This window comes from Orbicella faveolata, unplaced genomic scaffold (genome assembly GCF_042242905.1).
Source record: "Orbicella faveolata isolate gen_17 unplaced genomic scaffold, um_ofav_v1 contig_50, whole genome shotgun sequence".
Classification (NCBI taxonomy): Eukaryota; Metazoa; Cnidaria; class Anthozoa; order Scleractinia; family Merulinidae; genus Orbicella; species Orbicella faveolata.
This window is the reverse complement of record NW_028301581.1, coordinates 139,121-155,711: the sequence shown is the minus strand read 5'-3', so window position 1 is coordinate 155,711 and position 16,591 is coordinate 139,121. Positions and strand designations below refer to the sequence as shown.

At 37.1% G+C, this 16,591-nt stretch overlaps 1 protein-coding gene and 1 long non-coding RNA gene across 2 annotated transcripts; both read left to right on the top strand.

Moving 5' to 3' along the window:
* The first annotated feature begins 2,426 nt into the window (after nucleotides 1–2,426).
* LOC149095481 (uncharacterized) lies at nucleotides 2,427–8,029 on the top strand. The gene is made up of 3 exons (XM_089281866.1): nucleotides 2,427–2,733; nucleotides 5,207–5,473; nucleotides 7,393–8,029. The coding sequence occupies exons 2-3, from the start codon at nucleotides 5,405–5,407 to the stop codon at nucleotides 7,678–7,680; spliced, it is 357 nt and encodes a 118-aa protein (XP_089137992.1). The 5' UTR covers nucleotides 2,427–2,733; nucleotides 5,207–5,404; the 3' UTR covers nucleotides 7,681–8,029.
* Nucleotides 7,993–15,111, top strand: LOC149095480 (uncharacterized). The gene is made up of 7 exons (XR_016204823.1): nucleotides 7,993–8,041; nucleotides 8,817–8,864; nucleotides 9,238–9,294; nucleotides 10,294–10,340; nucleotides 11,377–11,419; nucleotides 13,219–13,266; nucleotides 14,523–15,111. It is a non-coding gene; the product is annotated as an uncharacterized LOC149095480 (long non-coding RNA).
* The last annotated feature ends 1,480 nt before the right edge of the window (nucleotides 15,112–16,591 follow it).

Sequence of the window (16,591 nt, the reverse complement as noted above, 5' to 3'; positions counted from 1 at the left end):
GTGACAAGAACCACAGACATAAGTGGAATCAGTGGATGGAGCAAGGGGCCTGGCCTTCTGACGTTCTCTCCTGGTATCCGCTGTGATGTGCAGAAGCTTTTCTCCCTCTCGTAGGGCTTTGGTGCAATTTGTTTTCCACGCACTCCTGTCACTGGCAAGAGTCTCCCATGAATCGATTGGAGCTGGTTTACACACAAAGTAATTACCAACAATAGGTATTAAAGAGAGTCGCTTGCATTGTGCTTTCAAGTCTTACTAGTAATTCTGCTGTTGTTTTACCCAGCCAACGTCAACACTTGGCTAGTTAATTATTTTTATTTGACTAGTAACATAAGGTGTCACTAGCCACTAAGCTAGTAAGTTGAAAATCTAGTGTAGAGCAACCTGGTTCCCAGGGTCTCTAATCTTACCGCCCTCTGGAGCGAGCGACGAGAGACCCTGGCTGGGTCTGGTCACATCCCACTTTGACAATTGAGAACATCAGGAAGGGGTCCTCTGTAATCAGCAATTTGTTACATTGAGCTTTGTCGAATTCAAAGTATTGCCCTGCGACTGCCATTATCTACGGCGTTTATCAATACTTAGCTTTCAGGCTGAAATTTTGAATAATATCTACTCCAACGTTTACCTAAAGGTTAAGCAAGTCTGTCTCAGGCAATTTAGTGGTCGTGATTTTCAGTGTTGCCGTCTTACCCACTAGATTTATGGAAAGTCACTCATATTTCAACCGTGGGCGTCGAGTAGCACAATTTCATCCCGTAGTACTTGTTGTTTCTCCTCTGAATGCACACGATCAAATTGGTGCAAAAAACATAAGAATGTCTCCAGGAAAACGTATAACTTTCCCAAAGTAAAGCTACGACAGTCTCTGAAGAAAAGCTGGACGAAGATAAATATGATATTCGTGCAACGCACTTTGCAAACAGTTCTAATCAAATAGCCGGGCCCGGCGTCACCTGCGGTGTCACAATATCGAATGCAAGTAAGCAATATCTTCGTGGAATATTTTAATCTTTGTCCCTGGAGAGCCAATACTTAGAGCCTTAAAACATATCTTGCAATAGAAACAAACCTAAACAAAGTATAAGCATGGCATGGCAAATTACAGAGGTGTCAAACTCTGAGAAGCGACGTGCACTTAACAGCGGAAACCATGCAGACGTGTGACCTCTAAAAATGCTGTAACATAATCAAACGACTCCGCTCAACTGATAATTTCCATTTCTTCTTGCAACATGGCCAACCAGGGTCTCTCTTCACTCACTCCAGGGAGCGGTAAGATGAGAGACCCTGGGAACGAGGTTGAGTGTAGAGCCCTGTTGGTAATTTTTTTCATTCTTTTTCAGAACAAGAGCAAGACAACAAAACACAATTTTGCTATTCCATTTTTGGGGGCTATTTAATTTCCTTTCTTCTGCTAACCCTCTTCATTCACCTTCACCTATCTCTTTTGTGACTAGGTGTCACACAACGCCTCACCCCTCTTTATTGCTGTATCTTATCCACAAAAAATTATTCTGTTCCACGACATATGGTTCTATACATGCTAACTTACAGGCAGCATCCACTACCTGTTAAGTACACTAATATAATGCAATATCAAACAATCTAACTATCAGTGAGCAATGGACAATAAACACACTCGAGGCAGGAAAGAATATTTTGCAAATCCACCAAAATGCGAGCAACAGCGATGAAATGCTGCAAGAGAACAAGGAACTTTGGGAAAAAAATCAAGAGCCGACCAAACAAATATCTACTTTCCATTGAGGTATGATGGATACTTCACTAAGACTAAATTTATAGTTTGTAGTTCGCTCAAGTATATACCGAAGGGCCTAGCTCACAAGTTGATCTTGTCACCATAATTTTCAGTGGAATGAAGCACTGCTCATAAAGCCCATATCCAGATTTTACTTGTTCATAACCATAACCTGCACCATTAAAAACATTTTGTGATCTTACCGTGAAATAGCATGCACAACTTGGGCCTTTCAATTCAAGCTAGGGTTGTAAAGCAGCGACAGCTACTGTAGTGACCTGGTTAAACATAGATATCAAAGCTAGACTTCCTTCAAATGACCGTAAACTAAACATGAGCAACATCTTTGGTCAAAAGCACGATGAAATAACTGTAGCTTACTTGATTTAAAAACTCCCGCGTCTTCCCCAAATTGAATATTTGAACACATTCGGACTAACCTCCTCAGGAGTAGGCCTACACCGAGTGGTTGCGAGTACAGTCTCGTTTGACAGCGGTTTCTGACAATGGAAAGGGACGTACTAGAACTCTGACCAATCCTCGTTTAGCTTAAAATTTCCCAATCTAAATCCAACATGGCGGGCGAATTTCTACTTATGGGGTAGTTTGTTCCCCTAATCCTGAAGCGTTGAAAGGCTGTTTCTTTCAAAGCTACTCTCCTTGACAGAAGGGGTTCAAGAAGGCAAGCTATTTCTTTGTCCTTAGGCCGTCAGAGTAGTGGAGGAGCGTTTACTACTCATGAAAATCGCCGAATACAGCAAGAGATAAAGTGGACTAAGATCAGAGATCGCCTTGGTTATGTTGCCATTGAGAATTCTTCCCTTCCAACTGGGGCAGTTTGTATTTGGTGCCTGAAAACTTCAACTGCAATAAGATGCCGTTACTGTGGGCCTCGAACGTTTTTGTGTCGCGAATGCGCTAGGAAACTTCATTCCAGTATCACCACATACCATGTTTTAGAGTTGTAGAAGGTACAGCAATGACCTGATCATCTCTTTATTTAAAAAAATTAACTCACTTTACTTAAATGTACATTTATACGTACATGTAGTTGTTGCAAACTATTAGCTTTAATATATAAGCTTACACCGTGTGTAAAACATCTGTGTAGTAAAATACGTTTTATCCAAGAACAATCACACAGAAATTAATCTTAACCCCACCTAGTTCAGAAGTAACCTTATCTGCCAACACTATTAATTCAAACTTCAGTCTGCTATCTGCTAATGACTGGCAGTGATGTAGCAGGATACATCCTGCTACATCGTGATAGTTTACGTGTAAGCTGGTTTAAGGCCGTTGACCGTACATGTTAGCCAATGTTATAAAACTAACAAATTGTACTAGTGTACTAATTATAGCTAGAAACAACCAGAAACAACACATCAGTTATAATTGCTAGCACTATATTTTATACATTGCCACTAAAACTTTTGAATGTTTCATCATAATCTATTTACCCTTGTTTAATCATATGTATTTTTATTTAGCCTAGTATATTACTTACTTCCAATATAGTTGTATGCACTTAGGAGCCTGCCTGATTTCTTGCTAGGTTAGTTAGGTACCCCAAATTACAGTGCAGCTCAGATATATGCAAACTACGCATACGCATTTTATACGACCATATTTTGCATATACGCGTACATCAATACGCGCACATATGTGCGTGTATATGCCCACATATACATGTATATACGTGCATATATGTCTCTTTGTTATGCATTCCCATAGGTTTCTTTATGTGAAGCATTGTTAGTCAAACAAAGGACATTATATTTCTGGGAATGAAAATGTTTCAAAGCGAAATTTGCATATTGTTAAAACATCATGCCAATCAATGAAAGCTATTATATTTTGAGTTTTCAATCACTTCGCAAATTCGCTGACAAACTACCGTTTATTAACACTTGCTTGATCTTTAGCTACCAAAAATGGGAAGAAAATTGAAGCAGTCTCTTGAACTCCCTATTTTAACACGTGAACTCTATGTTTTTACAAGTAAAGATCTATGTTTCAGCACGTGTCGGCAAGTTGTTTGCAAATGTTTCTTTGTCTGAATTAAGCGTTCTGAAGATCCTAGTCAAAAAAATAAAATCTCTGGTTATATTTGACACAGATCATTTATTCAAATGGTAAAATACTCTTTCCTTGACGAAAAAATTGTTTATCCAATGGTTCATTTAAACTGTGAAATAATCCTTCTTTAGCCAAAGAATTGTTTACCAAAGTTGCTATGGCGCGCTGCTCACATCTAGTTATTTTTTTTCTTCAGGGAAAAGTTCTGTGTTTCAGCATGCGTCAGCAAGTCGCTTGCGAGATGTTTACTGTTTGAAGGCTACTTTGAAGTATTCCGAAGACCTTGTGGAAAAATGATATCTCCCATTATACATGTACATGTATCTGACACAAACCGTTCATTCAAATGGTAAAATACTCGAAGTTTCTATGGTGCGCTGCTCACATTTTGTTATTTTTAATTTTCTTCAAGGAAAAGTTGGGTGTTTCAGCACACGTCTCCAAGTTGCTTGCCTGGACCCTTGTTCACTTTGCGTCAAAAAAATGTTATCTTTCGGTTGTGTTTGCTCCATGAAGATGAAATTGCTGAAGCGTGTATCCCCAGTTCTATTTGACAAAAAAACAGTAAATTTATGATTTAACGGCAAAATACTCTCTCTTTTAATTAATATTCAGTCAGTTAATTTTGTGTCAAGTGCCCAATTGCAAAATGTTAGTTTCAGCTTACATTTTGCTAATAAGTTGTCTGAAGGCATATGTGCATATACTGTATACATGTGTTCAAAATAAAGAAAACTCTTTCTTGCTCTGGGGCAAGCTGTCAAGCCATTGAAAACAACAATGACCTGTTAAGAAAAGAAAAAACAATAGGTTAGCTCATATATACATGTACTAATCAGGCATATGCGTATATACTGTATAATTATGTGTATATGCATACGCGTATGTGCGTATATATGTATGTATACGCACATACGCGTATTGGGCTGACGCGAATTACGCGTATTTTTTGGTTCGGATATATCTGAGCTGCACTGTAGTAGTACTGCAGCCAGTTAGAATGTGATTGTTATTATTATGATTTTGCACAGGATGGAATGTTTGTTCCTCTTTTTCTAAATCATTTCATTTTGAAAAAATTTAATCACCACTGCTTGTCTGTGGAGATTCAGAGTATCACCTGTATAGATGAATACGGTAAGATATTTTTTGGTATAAATTTGTATATATAATTACAAGTTTTGTTATTAGTATGTTAAAGTTGCATAACTGCAACATGGATAATTATTTACCAGTTTATCAATTACACGGTTTTGCATATAGGTAACCATCATTCGAAGAGAATTGCATTCTCAGTTTCAGGTGTAGTGCATCAAGTATTTTGTACTTGTAATTGATTGTTTCTTTTTGAAATGTGCATTCCAGGGTTTTTTCAAGAATAGCAGTTATTCCTATCAGTAAAGTTGGTGAGAAACAAAGGTTGGAACACTGCCTTAGTTTAAAAGCTGAATTACAGCCAGTCCTTGAAAGGACATTTCTCAGTGTAGGGACACTGATAGAGCTGGGATCCTCCTTTGCAACAATGAGAGAAGATGACCTTTTTAAAGAGATGTATGTAACATCATGGGAGAAACAAGACTGGATATGAGGAGCCAAATGAATTATGCTCTTGTTTTGTTTGCAACTGGAAAGGTAAGTATATAGGCAGGTAATGCAACAAAATTCTGACAATCTTGATTTTGTTTTCGGTTCTCTGAAAATACTTTAGAGAATCAGTAAGAGAAATTTCCTTTTTTTTTTTCAGACTTTGATCTGTACTCCAATTTTCAATTTAGTTGAACCTAAGGAGTAGAGTTTATTGTCTGTGTTATCAAAATGTCAGTAATATTATAGAAGTGGAAGTTATTTGAATTCTGGTTTCCATGCCAGGGCAAAGTATGTGAATCCATACCATACTTTTAAAAATATGTGATATTTATGAATGTGGGTCTTATAAAAGTTGTGAAATTTAACAAATTGACACTGGTTTTTTAAGTATCTGTCCTCTTATTAATGGTAAATTGCATCATAAAGTTCATTGTCAAAGTAGTCTGCAGATCCACTTGCCTTCATCCATACAACTTTGACAATGTAATATTTATGACCAAATTTATCATCAATAAGAACACAGATGCATAAGAATCTGCTTGCTGTGTTTTTTATTTTCATTACAGTGAAACCTGTATTAGGTGGACACCCTTCTAGTGATTGGTAGGCAGACACCCTTACTAGTGTCTGCTTAACACAGGCTGTCTGCTCAAAACAGGTTCTAGTATGTTGTGCAATAATAGTCAATTATTAACCGTTTTGTAACACAACTTAGCATGTAACATCAAAGAATAGCTAAGACTGCTCATAGCACAATGTCCAGTTGATCACTGCATCAATCTGGAATAATCACTCAGCTTAAAAACGATATTGCTGAACAATGTACAGGAGTCTCAGCTGAACCTTTAGAAGTAAAATGAGCCCTTTAAGTGTCCGCTTACTGCAGGTTTTGTGCAACAAAATGTCTTAATATTGGTGTCTGCATCTGTTTAATTAAGAGGTGTCTGCTGAATGCCGGTTGATTTTTAATTACTGTAAATGTGGGGAAAAAAATTTGGGACTTATTAAAGCTGGTGTCCACTTAAAAGAGGGTGTCTGCTTAATATGGGGTCTGCCTAATACAGGTTTCACTGTTAACAAAATCCAAAATTGTCAAATGGAGGCTTCACTAGAGGAAAACACCGGTTAAAAGCTAAATTGAATTAAGCCAAAATGATCCATAGAATCACGGCCTTTATTCCACTGGGAAATTCCTGAAAACATACTGAATTATTCCCAAGTTTAGTTTATTTTCATCAAATACTCGAACACAGCAAAAAAAGGGTTCTACTGTATTGCGGTAAATTTTCATGCCAAACTACAATAATTTACCCAATCTTTTTCACTTCACAGTTGAATTCATTATATTCACAAGCTGATCTTCAGGTTAGGTATCTGTTAATCCTGTTTAGATGCAATTTTTGGCTATATTGAGAAAGCAAAATCATATGCTAAATGTCGCTGAAACTGTTCACGATGATGTCAGCTGTGAGTCTGTACTCCTACTGATGATAAAAATACATGTAAGCCAGTGATCGTGCAAGAAAGTAGGCAGTCATTGTGAACAATTAAATGTACTTGTAAAATTGAGTCTCTCTATAACCACTGACAACAGATGAAGATGGGCTACAAACACAAGACTATATATTTTTGATTGTGACTTGATCTTTGTACAGACAGTTTTGTTGAGCAGACATACATTGCTATGGAGATTAAGAATGAGATCAATGGTAGTAATATAGAATGAAATTTATGAAACCTGGGTTTCAAAACTCCCTAGACTGTTAGCTGGGAAACAGTTATATGTTATGGATGTGGTCATGGTATTTAAGAATTGAGTCATAGAGGGTTATTCATTAACAGTAAGAAAATAAAAAAATCTTACAACATGTACTTTTGGCAAATTATTTGTAATAGCTTTACCTTAGACTGACATCAATAAAATACCGCAAGGGAGCTTAATTTTGAAATTTGTTTCCTTGTAGATACTAGGGAAACTCCAATTGAAAGAAGCCTATCTTAATATAGTAGAGAGCCTCTTCTCTGAGAAAGTAGTGCCCAGGCACATGCAGCTTCTGGATCAAGATGAAGGGAGGGCAGACAGTGCTGTTGATTATAATGAGGAGGAAGTGGCAGAGATGACGGCAGTGGTCAACAGGATTGTTCAAAGCTGTTCCGTTGTTCCTAAAAAGGCCTTGCTTAATTTGGTTTTGGTTTATTATATACTTTTGGATAACATGTCAAATGCAATAACTTATAATTTGCTTGAGTGAAAAATAATGTACAAATGACACAATCCTGAGTTACATGTAAGTCAGGCTGCAGGAATTAATCACACATACATGTAGGACACATTGCTCATTATAGCCTAATACTGTTTAACCAATCTCATTTTGGCTATGTAATTGTATTTTTTTTTCAGACAAAGCATTTCTTTATCCCAAAAACATCTTTAACCAAATGGAAGTGTGGCGATGTCTTAGGATTTAAAGTACTTGTAGATGAAGCACTTGTTTTCACTGGGAAGAGGATGTGTGGGATGACTGACTTTGCCAGGAAGAGGACAGTTGTCAGGATGCTTGCACGTTCAAAGGTGCCTTTTTTCAACCAAGATACTAATCAACAATGATGAAGGTATATGCGTATAGAGAAGACTTGTGACATTCTTTTAACAGTATTTTTTGATGGTGATAGTAAACAACACACCAAAGGTGTCCAGGGCTAGGAACTGAGGATATATGATGTCACAGGTCAATGAGTGACTGCCACTGTGACTAGCATTTACTGTTCCCCTGGTTCCATTTGACTGTTATTAGTTATGCAGCCAAGACAGTGATGTGTTGGACAACTATAATGATAATCTCATGACAATCTGCATGCGTGCATTCACTTTGTCTATAGCTGTCAGCGCTAACTAAATATGATCATGTTGAATTCCAACTTGAAAATTTACAAATTCACCATTGATAGTGATTCCGTTTTCCTCAAACAGTATGCAGAATTTTATTATTCCAAGTTGTTGTTTTGTACAATGTAGAAATGTACCAAGAAATGTACCAAGATTGATAAGTCAGATGCAGAGCCCTTATACAGCTTATTGAATCTTTTGTTTGGTGGCATTCGTGTTTCTGTCATGGTGGTGGTTGCATTAGCCCCCTGAGTAATAAGTTTGAACTGTTGTTAAAGTTACTAGATAACATTGTCTGTCAAAAATATATTTTCTTTGATGTTTTTGTATTATCATTGTTTTTACCTCCTTGTCATGTTTAAAGCCTTTTTTGAGATAACAATAACAGACAGCATGAAATAAGTTTTTGGCTTTTTTGAAATGTGGTCTATATACTAACTTCGGAATAAAGTCAATGTACAGAACTCACTTTTTCTGTTTTGTTTTCAAACATTCGTTCAGCATATGAAGAAACCAGAGAATCAAGTTTTTGGGGATGTCCTCAAAGAGGTAAAATAATTAAAATTGATCAAGTTATAACTTACTAACAGTTAGTAATAATCTTAACAACAAAAGAATGTAGTTCCCATTAACAGCTGTGCTGTCTGTCTTTATAAAGTACTGCCAATTAAAAATTAATTTTTAATCCTTCTCTTTTGCCATATTGTGAGACATTACACCTGATCTCAAAAAAAAAAATCCAGGACTCATAGAATTATAAATAATAAATCTAAAGTCTTGTGCTACACAGTTCCATCACCTATGTAAAGTGCTAGCAATATTGACAAAGATGCTCGTGGCCCATGTTAAATTATCACTTCTTGTAGAATCCATAAATAAATAAAGAAAAAAATGCTGTAACACACTCTATGTTGTTTTAAAGAGTGAAGAAGCAGCCAGTGGAACTTCAGTTCCTGTGGATACCATTTTAAATGACAAGGTAATATTTAGCTTCTCACTTTAACCCATTGACTCCTAATTTTTATATTCTAGAACAGGGAAGTGGATGGTTTATTCACTGTTGAAATGACATAACTACACAATGTTTCATTTATGCACACAACCTTAACTTGTTAAAGATGTATGATTTTAACAATTTTCCTGGGGGCCCACATGGGCATTTGTAGGTATTTTGAACTTTTCTTAAATTCACAAAACTAAAAATGCAGCAGGACTTGTAAACATAATTTTTGAAAATAGTTTTCCAAGGGGTCTTTCAGGTAAAATAAAATAAATTATAAAATTTCACTCCTGCATGTTGCATGATTCTTCATATTTACAGGCAAGAGCACAAAAGTAATTATATTGAGTATTAATGAATTTTTTATAATCAATTTCTGTAATATGTTAATAAAGTAAGTTCTAGATTATTGTTTTTATAGGTATCAACCCCTTTGGAGACTGTTGTTGATGATGACGAAATTTTACTTCAGAATGTTCGCCAAATACTGAAAATACCTTTTTGGAACAATATTATGCCCTTTTATCGTGACAAAGTTAGAGCAAATTATGTCCTAAAAAGGACTTGACTGTTTATCAAAATTAATGCTATAAATAACAGTTCTCTTTGTAATACGCTTTGTATGTTCAAACCATGACAAATGGTTATAATTGACTGTGGTCTTTTTATCTTTGATACCTGCAGAAATGGAATCTCATAGGTCTAAAGGGCCAGAAACTGGAAAGGAAGAAAGTGATAAATTATAAATTTTATTTGGCAGTATAAATGCAGTTTAGAAATGCAATAGTTGCGCTACTTTCTGATGGCAATGATATATCTCTAAGTTATAATAATTAAAATTAAAATATTTATTTCATGATATTTTTATTGAAATGAGAGGTACTGAAAGAAACTAGACAGAATTCTATACAAATGTCCAACTAGTGGCTCAAACAACTAAGTATTCTGTCTCAATTTTGTTGATTTCTATATATTTAGGTACCAGCAGTAATGCCAGAATGGACCAGGATGATGTGGACAAATTGGTAAATCTGTTTATTGGGATTAGCTGTGTATTAAAGCACTACAGTACTGACGTTTTTTCAGTTACCACAATGTTTTACACAAAAGGTTTAAGTAAATGCTCAGACAGGCATGTTGGAAAGTAATTCCTTGCAGAAGTTTGTAATCAAATGATGTAATTTGGTAATAAGGTGGATGAAAAGGAATGAAAACTTCTCTTCTAAAAAATGGAAAAACAATACAACGCTTTGTTAGATGGCTTGTGTTTGTAGCCTTTAGAATGCGAGCTCTGATTAGCTTATTATACGGCATTATTCTCCCGTAATGCCCACGGGTCGATTACGGGCCTGCTAAACTGAAGCAAAAAGCCATATAATAAACAATTTATTAACCGCGAACATTCAGTCCATAAGGAAAAATCTCAAGCCATATTGACTTTGCTATTAGGGAGTTTAAGAAGCTACGACGACGACGCCGAGGAAAACGTCGATTAAAAAATGAATTTATATGTTACCTACGAATCTCGTGATACTCTTAAGTCATTTACTTTGTTTATGACTGTCAAAAGTATCACGAAACTGAATCTGGGACACAGAGATAAATTTGAAATAGAAATTTCAAACCTTAGCTGTTGTGGTTTACGTTGTTCAGACAACGCGGAATTTGGCCATTTCACGTTCTTGTTTTGCAGGGGACGGCAAAGAAATGTACCAAGAATCATAACGCGCGTACACAGTCATTGTTCTGCTCATTAAACCTTTTGTTTAGCGACGTTGCCGTTGCCGTCGTGGCTTTCTTAAACTCTCTATTGCTCGGTTAATGCGGCATGGTCCCGGTTTGAGATTTTCCCGTAAAGACCTCACTCTCGGTTAATTAGTGGTAAATATTACCATCCGAATGCGAAATTCATCAAATGTGACTGACTGATCACATGTGATGAGTTTTTAGAATCATTTAATACAAGTGAAAACTTAAGTATGAACTCTGCCTAGTAAAATATCAGTTGTTTTAGTTTCACAGTACTTGTTCATGATTCTTATATCAACATCTGATCAACAGGCTTTGGATGAAGAGTTCACAAAGGCTGCCCTGGTTAGAAAAGGTAAATGTCATAATATTTATTTATTTCTTAATGTATTAATTTAGTCAGTAAGTCAGTCAGTAAGTCAGTCAGTCAGTCAGTCAGTCAGTCAGTAAATCAGTCAGTCAGTCTTTCAGTTACTGATTTATTAAGGTTAGGCTGCGTTAAAAGGCAACAAAATAAGCAATATATTGCAAAATTACCATTTATGTTGTGGTGCACATAAAGTAAAAACACCAAAAGCAGCCTCCATGAAGCATTTTCATTGGTTATTTTTAAGGTGGCTCCCTAGGGTAATTACGAACACCCTCCCTATAGAGCGCGAGTTAGAAAACGAAACTTAGTTAATTTCTCTTAAAGTTTTACCCGAAGAGATTTACCAGTATGGGTACTGTTAAAATAAGGCTTATGTTTTGGTTGTCAACTTTTGGATTACCGCCGTTACCATGGCAACATCTAATCTAATGACAGGCAGATGTATTCCTCATTTTGACCTAAACTCCTTAATATTTATACTTTCCTTTGGTGAAATTGTTTCATACTTCTCCACATCATGGAAACGATACTGCCTGACACTTTGAATTGGTAAAAAGTCAAGGTTGTTCAGACGGTTTTTTCAATAATCTGTAATTTGTCATTATTCTAAATATATTAGATTAGCTCTGAGAGATTTTCACAAAAATACGGTACTTTATTGGAATTGTTTGTGGTTAGAAATGAGCCAAATTAAACAAAAATTCACCCAAGGGAACGCGACAAAATTAGCATTTATTTGGTCACGCTGACGTCAAAAAAATCAGGAAAACACGCGTGGTGTCACGCATGGTTATTTATTTAAGTGGGCGCTCATGAATGAATGAAGGATGGACTTGATTGAGATTGTGCTGTACGGCATGCGCAACGGCGTGTGCGGCCTCTACGAGTCTTAACAAAAATGGCTTCGTTCACCAAAACCAGGGAATTTATTCTATTCTACCACATAGGCTTGATTAATGACGAGGATTTCTTTCTCCTGCATCCATTTTACATCTGCGAGACCTATGTAGATTTGCCTCTCAGGCTTAATTTCAACCACAAAACAAAATAATACTGATAAAAAGCTCGATTACAGCAGGATCAGGGTGTTTGTACAACGTGATCAGCAAGAAAAAAAGTTTGATCCTAATAAAATACATTTTGAACAGCAAAAAACAGTTATAGCTCAGCTCAGTACATACGGAGCTCGTCATCTGCGACTGTTCGGCCCGGTACAAATACGACTGTCGCTCACGGTAGATGGTTAAATCGTTTAAATTTTCTGCAGAAATGACAAAGAAACATTTATTTTGGACGGAATTTTATGATTCCATACTTTATCTTCGAACTAGGCTGTTTAAACAGTGAAAAAAGCGTTAAAATGAGGAGTAAACAGCTGGCTTAGACGAGGGAAAAGCAAGGCTACGGCCGGAAAGTCGTACTGGAACGCGCGTCATGACGTCAATGGAATTGATCTTTACTATTTGCCGCCTTTCTTGTCCCTAATTTATAATTGCTCATAAGGCATTTTGGATGATGGTATCAAAGAAGTAAATTATTCAAAGTGAAAGCATGATGTTCGGACTCCAAAAGGTAGTCGTTGGTCACATGATTTAAAGGAAAATGCATATTTCATTACGCACATCAGTACTGCTATCATAATTAGAATCTACCCTGGTACACATGTTATACGACCCCATTTTTGTTTCTCTTCTGTGGTCGTTGTAAAGGGGTTACATTTTATGGTTTTTAATAACAGTAACAGTAATAGTGATTTAAATTGACTCAGTTCTTTGTTGTTTTAGGTGCTGACAAGCAGTTAGTAGATGGCCTACAGCAAGGTCTTACAACAGGTATTTTTACATCAAAGTAAATGTGGAAAAATGAACTGAACAAAATGGCACCAATAGAAAATGAATGGTACTGCAGGGCAGGAAAACAATGAAATCCTGTTGCTCAGTGGGCCAGTACATTTCAGTTTTCAGTTGCCCCTACTAAAATATTAATTGCCCAATAAGTCTGCTTTGTTCATTCCTTATCAACTAAAGGCCGCCGCACACTAGCCGATTTTTTGTCGGCCTACAAAAAATCGGCTAGTGTGCGGCGGCCTTAACAAGACTGCTGAGGCTAATTTCACTTGCCCACCGGACTATCAATCTTCCATTTTCACTAGCCCAAGAGCAAAATTTACTTGCCCTGGGCAATCGCAAGTGGTGTTTTTTTTCCTGCCTTGTACTGAAGCTATCAGCAAGGCTACCTAAAGCAGCTTTCTCCAAAGACAAACGCACTTGGGATTGTTTTAAAAGTATAACGTTTCCAGCAATTTGCAAACTCAACCCAGGAAACACCAAACATAAACTCTTTGATAGGCTGCCCTCCCTCTCCTCTTCCAATGCTGTAGCAACACAAAACAATTCCATGTGGGTAATTTTGCAGTAAGCTCAACATTTAAAGGGGTGGAGCAGAGCAAAACTAATTACTTTTTAAATACATAAATTGTCTCTAGCTGTAGAAAGGAGTGGAACTAGTATGGGCACAATGAAGCATTTTGAATTCCAGTATACAGAGATCAGCTCAACAGGCCGTTAATTACATGTTAAGACAGGAATAGAACTTAAGTGGACGGTTTGGAGGGCACTGAAATAGAGCTTTGCAAATATTTCAAAATGAAGCCCTCGACCCATTTCTGACCTGCATGGAATTTGGCCACTTCGAAGAAAAATGACCAATCGGAACCAGGGAAGGTGATCTTTTTCGTATACAGACCAGTGTCGTTTAGGAGTCCAGAAAATTTGAAACCAATTGAGAACGAACACAGTTGAATTTGTGAAGCACCGAAACCTCTATGCTGCCTACTCTACGGATCCCATATTTCCTGGCCAACTATGATTCATAATTACATATTATACACAGTATTTTAACTTGAAAGAGCCAAAGAAAAGACACTTAACCTTTTAACGTTCTTGATCCATTTACGAGGATGGTTCCCCTTATTCTCAATAAGCGTCTTCATTGGATACTTTTCTTCAAAGTTGCTAGGATCAAGTAGTCAACAGACACAACAAATAAGAACAAAGGCACTCACCTTTTATAATTTATTATCTTCTAGGCAAGAGGAACCGTAAAGGAAAAAGTTGGAAGAAAAACCTTGAAGAGGATTAATCTTTTTCTCTGACAATTCAGTTCTGGGAACTGTAAATCATTCATCCAACTGACTTTGTCTCGTAATTGTACTAACGAAAGGCCTTGCGGAGGATGCAATTAAGGTGGCTACGACTGCATGGTCAAACAAGATTGATAATCATATCTTCCTTCGAATAGCTAAATAATGTCGAAATGCTCTTTTCCCGTTCCCGTTCCTGACAAAAGTAGATCGATTTTTACTTTTTTCAGGTGTGATTTAACATGAAATTGGATTTTTTTACAGTACTGAGAAAAGCGTTAAGTCAGTGATTTATATTAAAACACTAATATTACTGGTTTACTTAAAATCGAATATAAATAGGGCTTATTTTACAACTCCTGGCAAATGTTTTTCAAGAACAGTGCCAATGAGGGATATTGGCTGTTATCGCATTATTCAGCTTGTACTCAATAGTGTTTGTAAGTAAGAGCATTGCACATTCTGAAGAATTTCACACTACCACGGTCTCTGTAAATTTCTCTATTTTGTTATAATAAAGCTTCCCACAATGCCACCTTATTTTAGTGTTGTATTTCCCCAAACTCTTTTCACATAATCAGTATTTAAGGTGGCTCCCTATAGTTTTACGATCGCACGCGCACTGAGGACGAAAAGTCGAGTAATCCGCGCGCGCTGAAAGGAGAACGTCAGTGTTTTTGGATATTTTATGAAGTCAACATGAGCACCAAAAGCAAAACTGACAGTGAATATTTTCTTTTGGTATCAAACATGTGGGACGGCATGGCAATCATTTACTCTTCAGCTGTAAAGCATGTCTTGTCCCCCTCTCCGCCGAAAAGTAGTGCTTTTCCATAGTGAGCCACCCTCCTCCATGTGGACTCGAAATCTCCTATTACAGAATTTTTTTGTTAGAACTTTCAAATTTTAGCTTCAAATTTCGTACTTGAAACCACCAGAGATTGGTGCACCTCCGGTTGGTGTCCAGTGTAATTAACACATGCGGACTTACAGTTAACTGCAAATAGCCTGTTCCAGGCGTTTGGTTAGTGAGGAACGGCGGAATGAAAACATGAGAAATATTCGTTGGTGTTTTATTAATCGACCATCGAGCGGGGGAGCCGCGAATTAATCTAGAACCCAGATCTTCCAAGACCAAGCAGAAGGGAGATTTCACTTCTCAGGGTCAAACAGAGTGAAATCTGGGTATGAGATTAGCCGCGAGCCACTCGAGTTTAATTCTATCATGAAATCTGATTGGCCAACAGAAAACAAAAGTTGCTATGTCACAGAACCGTTTTCTGGCTCGAGTTCGCTGACGTTATTTTTCGGTGTAGACAAGCGACAGGCGGAAATACGTCTGCATTCGCAGGCTGTAGAGCACTTTAAAATAATAAACACTGTAGGCTTCCCAACTACCGGAAGGAGGTGCAGTATTCCTTGGAATCATTGGCAGGCGCGTGCCGTCCACTTCTCTAAATCCTGACCCCATTTCAGACCAATAAATGTCACTTTTCATACCCTTTTCTAGGCTTGACCTCTAAAATGCTGTTTTCAAATATGCATGACCGTTCAGTGTATTCTGCGAGGCAAATCGCGCTTTATCGTGGTATTAAAATTGATTCCTCTCGTTTTTGTTTGAAGATGATAAACTCGACAAAAAGAGACATAAATTTCAAGTAATGTCTATATTATGGTTTATTTAAAATTAAGCCATACTTTCGCGGACCAAACCGGCGAAATCATTCTACCCATTTTCAAACCAAAACGGTTCACAAGCCATAGCCTTCAAAAAGGCGGCACATACCTTATATAGGGTAGAAACCCCTCTCCCCACGCCCTGAATTAACTTCTTCTCAGTAACAACAGCTGGAAAGTAAGGAACGCATCTTTAGTAATCAACGAATTGCGTGCCGTCTTTGCGGCATTAATTGTAAAATTTCAGTGGGTGAGTTCGGGGGAAAGAAGAGTACATTTCGACCGAAAATTTATTAAAGATCCCTCAAAGGGTTGGAGTTGACAAAATTCCCTTGCGA

Bases quoted from the DNA above. Each gene is read 5' to 3' on its own strand.
- LOC149095481 (XM_089281866.1), top strand. From the start codon at position 5,405: ATGGGAGAAACAAGACTGGATATGAGGAGCCAAATGAATTATGCTCTT. The intron at 5,474-7,392 runs GTAAGTATATAG...GTTTCCTTGTAG, and splicing joins TTTTGTTTGCAACTGGAAAG to ATACTAGGGAAACTCCAATT.